This window comes from Hibiscus syriacus, unplaced genomic scaffold (assembly GCF_006381635.1).
Source record: "Hibiscus syriacus cultivar Baekdansim isolate YM2019G1 unplaced genomic scaffold, ASM638163v2 tig00000991_pilon, whole genome shotgun sequence".
NCBI lineage: Eukaryota > Viridiplantae > Streptophyta > Magnoliopsida > Malvales > Malvaceae > Hibiscus > Hibiscus syriacus.
In genome coordinates, this window is record NW_024061840.1 from 720,778 (window position 1) to 730,323 (window position 9,546).

Below are 9,546 nucleotides of genomic sequence, written 5' to 3' on the forward strand. Positions count from 1 at the left end.
CCCTACGTAATTTCCCTCTGCTGTCGATAAAGAAGTAAACTATGTCATGATGTTTCCAGATGGATGTGTGTAGTAATAAATGTGTAATTTGATAAGAATCAAAGAACAATATAACTTTCATTTTAATAAATCCTTATTTTTTTAATAAATATTTTAAAACATTAAGGAATAAAAATTTAATAAAGTAAATATTTTATTATATATTTGATAACAATAACAAACGAATGCTTTGTTTTAAAAGTGTGAAATATACTGAACTCTAAATTTAGACATTTAAGATAAATACAAACACCAACATCTCAAGATTATAAATGTCATGCAGTGGTACCTAAAAAATTCACCACTTCAGTGATTCTTTCTCTGCTTCAATTTTTTCTTTCCTTTCCAGCTTCAAGGGATTTTGGAATTTATTTCTTTTGTGAGAGAAGAAGAAGATGGAACTACATCTTTCTCCTAAGTTGGCTAAGATGGTGTACGGCGGTGATGGCGGAAGCTACTCTGCTTGGTGCCCCAATGAACTCCCAATGTTGCGTGAAGGCAACATCGGTGCCGCCAAGTTGGCCCTTGAAAAGAACGGTTTTGCCCTTCCTCGGTACTCAGATTCATCGAAAGTGGCTTATGTTCTTCAAGGTATTTATTCTCTTTCTGGGTTTTGTTCACGCACTACGGAGGCATCTTTTCTATTGCTTTCTCGTCATCTGATACAAGATCGAGTTGTGATATGATCAAAATCTTTTTTTTATGATTTATGCTTTTCACAGTGATATGATCTCCATTTTGCATTGATTAATTTATTGTTTTATCATAAGATCTTGATTGATTTATTGTTTTATCGTAAGATCTTTTATGATGTTGGGACTTGAGATCTCGCCGCAAATTTCATATGCTCTTCATGTTACATTGATTGATTTACTGTTTGGGGGTTTTCTACTTATCAAAATATAGTTTTCTTTAATCTTCAGTGTTTATTCTTTTTGATTTTATTTGTGATTGCTTTTATCAATCGGAGAGAGGACCTATCTTTTATTCTTTAATTGTCCTCTTATACAGTAGGAGGAAAGCATCGGATCTGCATCCAAATCAATTATTTGCTTTTAATGTGCCAAACTTGAATTATTGTTGATCAATCACTGCATGTGGTTTCTTTCCCAGAATTGTATTAATGTTATTGATTGATTTTGATTTAATTATCAATTTGCAATAAGCTGAATTGTTATCTAAATTTCTCCATGTATGATCTCTTGGTATAGGAGCTGGAGTCGCTGGAATTATTCTCCCCGAGTCTGAGGAGAAAGTGATTTCAATCAAGAAGGGAGATGCCATTGCTCTTCCTTTCGGTGTCATCACTTGTACAACAAGGATGACATTGAGTTGGAAGTCCTCTTTATGGGAGATACCTCTAAAGGCCACAAGGCCGGCCAGTTCACTGATTTCTTTTTGACTGGTGCCAATGGTATCTTCACTGGTTTCACAACTGATTTTGTGAAAAGAGCATGGGATGTGGATGATGATACTGCTAAGGCTCTCATCGGCAACCAACAAGGAAAAGGCATTGTGAAGCTCGATGACAGTGTCAAGATGCCTGAACCAAAGCTTGATCACCGAAAAGGAATGGCTTTGAACTGCGAGGAAGCTCCTTTGGATACTGATATCAAGAATGCCGGAAATGTTGTGCTCTTGAATACAAAAAATCTTCCTTTGGTTGGTCAGGTGGGGCTTGGTGCTGATCTGGTTAGGTTGCAAGGCAATGCAATGTGCTCCCCTGGGTTCTCTTGTGATTCAGCCTTGCAGGTAACTTATATTGTCAAGGGCAGCGGCCGTCTCCAAGTTGTTGGTGTTGACGGGAAAAGGGTCTTGGAAACCATTGTGAAACCAGGTAACCTGTTGATTGTGCCGAGGTTCTTTGTTGTTTCAAAGATTGCTGATCCGGAGGGCTTGTCGTGGTTCTCGATCATCACCACTCCCAAGTAAGCCACTCGTTCAGAGTTCAAATCCATTAATTATGGTTGCTTATAACAGTGAGACATGTTTTGATTCACGTTTGCAGCCCTGTATTCACTCACTTGGCTGGAAGCATTGGGGCATGGAAGGCTATATCCCCAGAAGTTTTGCAGGCAGCTTTCAAGGTTCCGGCTGAGACGGAGAAACATTTCCGGTCCAAGAGAACCAATGATGCCATCTTCTTCCCACCACCCAAATGAAGAATCAAATCTCCTAAGCTGTCGCTAGTTTTAGTTTTTCTTTTTCAAATGAAATGTTTTTGGGATGTTTAGCGAATAAAAGCTTTTTCTTTCGGTTTATGTTAGTTTTGTAATATGAACGAATTAAAGGTTTTATGTTCCCATAATATTACGTCTTCGCAAAATTTCTTACCGTATTGGAATACATGTAAATCTTTTTCATATCTTTTTAACGTTTAATTAGATACAATCAGAATAAAAAAATTGAATTACTCAAGGTAATCAAAACACAAAATCAGCAAAAATTGAAATCAAATAAAAGAAACACGAAATTCTCATATGAAACATAGCATAGAAATAGAACGAGTGGTTATCATAATATCACCTAACTTAGCTATAATATTTTTCTACTTATGATGATTAAATTGATCACTAAATCCTTGAGGAAAAAAGGTTCATTACTATTAAGTTATGAATATACTAAACTGCAAAAGCGTGTCAATGCCATCAGTGGTGTACTGGTTCGTGTGGAGAAGGGTCTCAACGACGGCAAACCCTTGCGCATTTCCATATTTTCCTGTTCCACCGACTATAGCTATCGGAGACTTGGCCGCAGCTGTACGGTGCACCCCAAAGAAACTGATGGCGTCGTCTTTATCGTGATCATCTTCATCATGGAACATAGCAGTGAAGGCCATTGTATGACTGCTACCATCCGTTGAACTTGCCAGATAAAATCCCTGTGCTGTACCGATTATGGAAGACCCGAATTCATTCCCTTGGGTCAATTCATTATCGATCACGAGTATGGTTCCGAATAAGAGGTTCTGTGAAGTTGCTCCTTGAGTGACAACAGGGAGTGCTTTGCCATCTATAATGCCGCTGCGTTTCTTGGAGAAAGGGATTCCTTTGACTTGTGGGGTATTGGCAACGATCCCGTTCACCACCCTTAATGATGGAGCTGAACCGCCGAATATGTCATGCATAAAGAATGACAGTGTGGGTTGATCACTTGTGCCAGGGGTTGCAGCCTGCACGGGACCTTCTAACGGCGCCGCCGTGTGAGCTACGGGTGTCGGAACCGGGTTGATTTCCATTGTTCCGGACGGGGGAAAAGGTGAGAGTGTGTCATCTTCAGTGACGACTCTTGCTCCATCGGAATAATATTTCATGGTGATGGATAAGAGCAAGATGTACAATGTGCCCTTAATTCGTAGCTCTTTGGCCATTATAATTTTGTCAAAATGAAAAGAATCGAAGCCTTTTTTTCTTAATTAAACATGAATTCTGTAGGCTTTATATAAATATATATAGTTGTTGATGGTGGATGAACGAGTTTAAACAATGATGGAGCAGGGAAAATCGCGTTTGGAGTGGTTCAGAACATGTGTTTTTCCCACTTGTAGAATCTTTAAGCAAATGGAGTTGTTAAATATTTTAAGAATGGGTTTATAAATGTCTGAGGTTGTAAAAGGTAAGTCAACATTCTCGTAGTGCACAACTTTCCATGTAAAGGTTTCCTTAACTGGTGTTTTTTTTCTTCTTGTTCCTTTGATTTTCTAAAGATTAGTGCAGCTTCTCATTTTGACTGATTGGTTGTGAGTTAGGGTTTTTGTTTTGACTAGGGTAGACGTGAGATTGAGGAGTGAAAGTCTTCCGTGCGACAGAGTTAATGTATCCCAAAATTCGGTATATATATATCAAAACTCGATATATCCTAAAATACTTTTCCCACATCCTTGCAAAGCCATTTCTACAACATAAACACAAAAAGTTACACAGATTTTAAAAAATATTAATGTCTAGATGGAATAATTTTAACCTTTGTAAGTAAGTGAATCTCAGTGCCTTACCGAAGTGTTTGGTTGGCTCAATAAGATGATCTTAATGTGTAGATGGAATTCACTGATTTAGAACAATTCACATTATTTTGCACAACAAACTTATCCCCCCTTCTTATCCAATAGGTGATTGAATTTGCTGGAGTTGTTATCTCATTAGATGTGTCATTACTGTGGTGTTGAACTTTCGAATTCCAGCGAGGAAAAGACGAAACCAGAGAACGGTAATGTTTTTATCTCTTGTACTGGAAACCCAATTCGGCCGTGTAAATTATTTGAGTGACCGAATTGACAAAGTTTCAAAAATAGTGGTTAAAATGAAAAGAGACAATAGTTAGGTGATCACTATTATAGTTCACCCTTTATTTTAAATAAGTTACCTTTAACTTTTTTAACTAATTTATAATTACACGTTGAGACCTTTAAAATTTTTAATTTTATAAATTAAAATAATGGTGCTCATCATTAGTGGTGCTCATCGATACTCGTCAAACATTATAGAATTTTCCTATATATTTTCAAAATATTTGGTCATCAAGAAACCTAATTCCATAAAATTTCTTGTCTAAGATAAATATATATTATTAAATAAACTTAATTAGTATATAATTTTTAAGTATTATAATTATAATAAAATCTAACTTAATTACCAATTAGATTTTAAGGTAATATCTAACATTATTATTAGTACGGGAAACTTAGGGTTAATTTTTTGTTATGAAGAATACGAATCTAATGTGTCATGTCAATATTTTTTAAAGGTAGTTGACAATAGTGACTATGATGAAATTTTTTGAATATTCTGGTGTGGTTACAAGAATAATTTTGTTCAAAACTTTGTTAATCAATTGACAACGCACGCTCACCCTGCAGACACATATGTTCAAACCCAAACCTTTTAGGGAGAACAACATTCTCATTAACCATTTGGGTCACTTGATGGGTTGTAATGAAAATAAATTAAAAGGTTAGTAATTGTAGTAATGTTTAGAAGTTCATCGACCAAAATATAAGCTCCCATAATTTACCCTTAATTTAAATATAAGTTATTATTTCACCACGCTTGACCTATGGCTATAAATATTTTTTTTATAAGTAAAAGCTTCATTTCATAAAAAAAAAAAGAAAGAAAGAAAGAATTGCTACAATACTCAAATCCTATCCCACATTAGATTAAATCCCATGCCTTTAAGGATCGAGTGCTACAAGGACCTCCCATTATCATGTCTTTGCACCCAATTCAACCCTCTCATCAACTAAATCCAAAAAAGCTCTTGTATAAATATATTTACTGAATTCATTACCTGTGAACAGTTTAAGTGCGTTTGAAAAACAATAAAGGTAATGTTATAAGCCATTGCTATTGCTAAAGTTTCAAAGGACAAGCAACCACTATTTTACTCTATTTTATACACAAAACCCCAAACGTTTACATTTTGTGTGTCGCCTAGAAGATATCTGGAGGAACCAGGAGGAGTTCTGAGATCATAGATATCAGCCGAACTTTTTCGACGTACATCGCTTGACTTCAGAGAGCTCTTTCTACTCTTTTCGGCAGCCCTGGAATAATGGGCAATTCTGATGAACAAGGTGCATAAGGCTTAGAACGTTGGTGGTCGATCGTCCGCTGGCCACGGCGGACCATGAAACGGTGGTCCAGGCTGGAGCAGATGGCTGTTGAAGCTTGAGAAGCACAGAAAAAAATCCATTCTTTTCATTATTTGGAGAAGATACAAGTTTCAAGGCCAACTAATCTTCTTTTAAAGTAGGTGGATTAGGGAGAGAGAGCATGGAAGGGGAAAAAAGCAGCAGTTAGGTCGCACTTGGAAAAGTGTTGTTTAATCATACACCGGAAAAATATGTGATTAAATTCTGGACCTTCAAAGTTGTGATTAACTTTTGACATTATTTTAATGTATTCAAACATGATTAGTACCACTACCAGTATCATGGGACTATGGAATTTGGAACTGTTAAACATATTTCCTTGGGTTATTTGAGAGAATGGAACACCTTGTGATCTTCATATCCTGTATATGAAGATTGTTTGTAATGATTATGGCTAGAATATTTAATATAACTCTCTAGTTTTGAACATGTGATATAAAATCTCGCCTACGTCCTAGTAAGTTAAATGATCTTTTTATAACACAGTGAATTGAAATCCCAACTTTCATCATCGATTGCAAATTGATTAGAGCTTTAGTGTTGACCACTTTATCAACTTCTTGATTATCAAAAAGCTTTCTCGTGGGGACTCATCTAGACCTTATTATATATAAATGAGCATTTCATCACCAGCATCTATAAGTAATTTGCATTATTAGCATATCATTTTGTGGTTTTGAAATGGTAATGTCTCTTTTAGAAACAATTAATGAATCTGGTTTGGCTGAAGGAGAGTGGGGATCTCAAACTTTGCATATAGCAGAACTTATCCATTATAAGACTGGGCTACATGTTTCTAAGCAGTTGCCTCGAACAACATTGTGCTGCAAAAGAAATCAGTTTATATATGTATATGTGTCTTCTTTTACAAAGCAGTTCTTTTTGTATATGTATAAACCAACCTTTTTCTGGGTAAAGTTTCCCTCTGTCAGGTATTGTAATAATATATAATGGAAAGAATCTCCATTGTCACATGCATTTTACTTTGTTTTTAATTCAAGTATAGGATGAAGCATTAATCAAGAAAAAAGTATAGGATGAACCAGTTTTGCCTTTGTAAGTTTAAAAAATTGTACATAAAGTATTTGCACCATCGAATAAACTACTAGAATGCTGCTCACAGAATTGGTTGAAACTTCAACCAATCGAATTAGTTGGTTCACTTTCTTTTAAAAAATCAACCGAAATGATACTTGGATTTCAACTACAAACTTGTCTGATAAAGTAGAGTATTATGAATGAAGAAAATAATATTAGAAGAACTCGCTTTCAGTAGAGAGGTTCATACGTGTAATTGTTGCTACTCATCTATGATTTTGTGTTTGTGTTAACATGTATCTATGATATGTGAACATTTTTTGTATCATTTTTTTAGACGACATGTACTTCACTATTACACTAATCAATATGAAATCGCTTGTATAATGATGAATTTCCATGATACAATAACCTTTTTAAATTTAATTTTACTTATTAGAGTACTATATTTTCAACACATCCGACTTGGACTTAATGTAACTACCGAATATCAGAGTACAAGAAGGAAGAAGAAGGAAGTTTCTTTACTCGGAAGAAGAAGAAGAAGTTTCAGCCTTTTCTATTTGAACAAAATAAAATTGGGCTATCATAAGCTCAAAACATATCTCAGAGCACGTAGTCCTCAAGAATTGGCCCCCAAAAGTGAAACCATCCTTTCTCCCGAATTAGGGTTTTGTTTGCAAACTGGTATTAAAACCCTGACTATCGATTGCACTCTCCGGACCTTCTTGACCGCAAAGAGAGAAAGAAAGGCAGGCAGACACCATGGGTATTGATGATAATACTTATGAAAACCACATTTTTGTTTCGTTTCTGATTTAGTTATATCAATTGTTTGCTAATCTCCTTTTAATTTTTTATGGAATGGTTGTTTTATGGCAAGGATTAAGGTGCACGAATTGATTAACAAATCAAAGACAGAGCTGTTAAGCCAGCTCAAGGACTTGAAGGCTGAACTTTCTCTACTTCGTGTAGCCAAGGCCACTGGTGGTGCCCCTAACAAGCTCTCCAAAATGTATCTGAATTCTCTCTTCAACCACTTATTGATTTTTCATATTTTTCTCTTTTAGTGTGGGTATTTGATCCTTTTGGTGTCTGTTTTTTAGTAAGGTGGTGAGACTATCGATTGCACAAGTGTTGACAGTGATATCCCAGAAGTAGAAGACTGCATTGAGGGAAGCCTATAAGAAGAAGTTTTTGCCTCTTGATCTCCGTCCCAAGAAGAACAGAGCCATTCGCTGCCGCCGCCTTACCAAACACCAGGTTATCTATGGGAAAATTTTCGTTACTTGTTCAACATTTGTTGTAATTTGACAGCTCTTTTATGTTTAATTTATTGGCATTTCCATATTCTTTGGTTTTAGTAATGTTGTGTTGATGTGTATGTATGAAAGTGAAATAATCTTGATTGGCACTAAGTTTAACTTTTCCAGCCTTAACTTACTACAAGTAGTTTCATTTTTCCATCACCACAGCGAACTTAATTCGAAGCACTTTTGAACTTTTTCTTTCTGGCTAGTATTTGGTCCTAAGAAATGCACCTTTGATCGTGTTCGGTGAAGACTTCCATTCACAGTTATGTTAATGCTTGGGACATGTAGAGCAATAAAGCACGAATGTGAAGATGCCTTGTAGTATAATCTATTCCCCTATTTCAATACAGAGATTGGACTCTGTGATTATGGTAGTTGCTCACATCCGAAGAAAATTGGTGATTTTGTTCCTTGATGTAAACGAATTTGTTTTGGCTTGTTAATCTCTTTTACGACCATGACCGAGCTGATGAAATCATTAAAAGGGTCCTTCAGTTGGCTTACTTGCTGATCTAGGTAGCAGAAGGTTGATGCTACATATGAAATAGCATAAGCAGAAAAACAACGTGATGCAATGTTCAAATATTATCTACCGTTGAAGTGGAAAGCTGCTTTATGAATCTTGTCTCCATTTATGTTTAATGCTTGCCAACTTCGGTTTGTAAATGGTCGATTTGTTCGTGTTTCGTACGCATCGTCTATTTCTGTTTTTGCCTTACCCTAAACCACGTTTTGGATTTTCTGCGCTAGATGTTATTAAGTGTTAATCATGTCGGCAACATGAGTCCGAACTCCGGAATGGTTAATTTGGCACTGAGCTCATTGTTTTGTTTTATGCAGCAATTTTTGAAAACAGAGAGGGAGAAGAAGAGGGAGATGTACTTTCCATTGAGGAAGCATGCCATTATGGTGTAAGCTCATTGTTTTCTTTCCTTGGATGGCTGATCACACTTGATATGGTAAGATTCCCCAATAATCTCCTCTGATTTGTTGTCTCTTGTCATATTTGCGTTGTCTATGTGGACACAATCTGATAAGGTGTCACTGTTTTTGTTTGCACGGTTAGTGTGAACGGGCTCCACAACATTCTCCAAGTGATAGACCAAGTTTGGTGGTTTTGACAAGCCCGATACTCTATCTTGAACTTCTTTGTCGGACATTTGTACCAATGTCCCGAGCTGAACTCTGCGGGCCGTGACAGAGATTCTAAATGCCTACTCGATATATTGTTCAACTTTCACTTCATTTTTCTCATTTAATATGAATTATTGGATCTTAAAGAAGAGTTTTGATTGAGCCTTTTCTTTTATAATTCTATATAGGGTATGTAGACATCATTTTTTCATTTAAATTTTATTATTATTATTATTAAATTTATTATTACTAAATATTATTATTATTATTATTATTATTATTATTATTATTATTATATATATATATATACAAAAGCCCAAGATCAGGGCCTGATTACAACTCTGGCCCAACTCCCAGAAGCCCTAGGGTTTC

The 9,546-nt window shown here is 35.8% G+C and overlaps 1 protein-coding gene and 2 pseudogenes across 1 annotated transcript; 2 read left to right on the plus strand and 1 right to left on the minus strand.

The window, feature by feature from the left end:
* The first annotated feature begins 419 nt into the window (after positions 1–419).
* LOC120119326 lies at positions 420–2,202 on the plus strand (annotated as a pseudogene).
* A 442-nt stretch (positions 2,203–2,644) lies between these two features.
* LOC120119335 (dirigent protein 9-like) lies at positions 2,645–3,409 on the minus strand. The gene has a single exon (XM_039139156.1). It carries the CDS (start codon positions 3,407–3,409, stop codon positions 2,645–2,647), a length of 765 nt encoding a protein of 254 aa, XP_038995087.1.
* Positions 3,410–7,468: 4,059 nt separating this feature from the next.
* Positions 7,469–8,955, plus strand: LOC120119346 (annotated as a pseudogene).
* Positions 8,956–9,546: the final 591 nt, after the last annotated feature.

Excerpts from the sequence above, each read along its gene's own strand:
- LOC120119335 (XM_039139156.1), bottom strand. The coding sequence starts at position 3,409 with ATGGCCAAAGAGCTACGAATTAAGGGCACATTGTACATCTTGCTCTTA.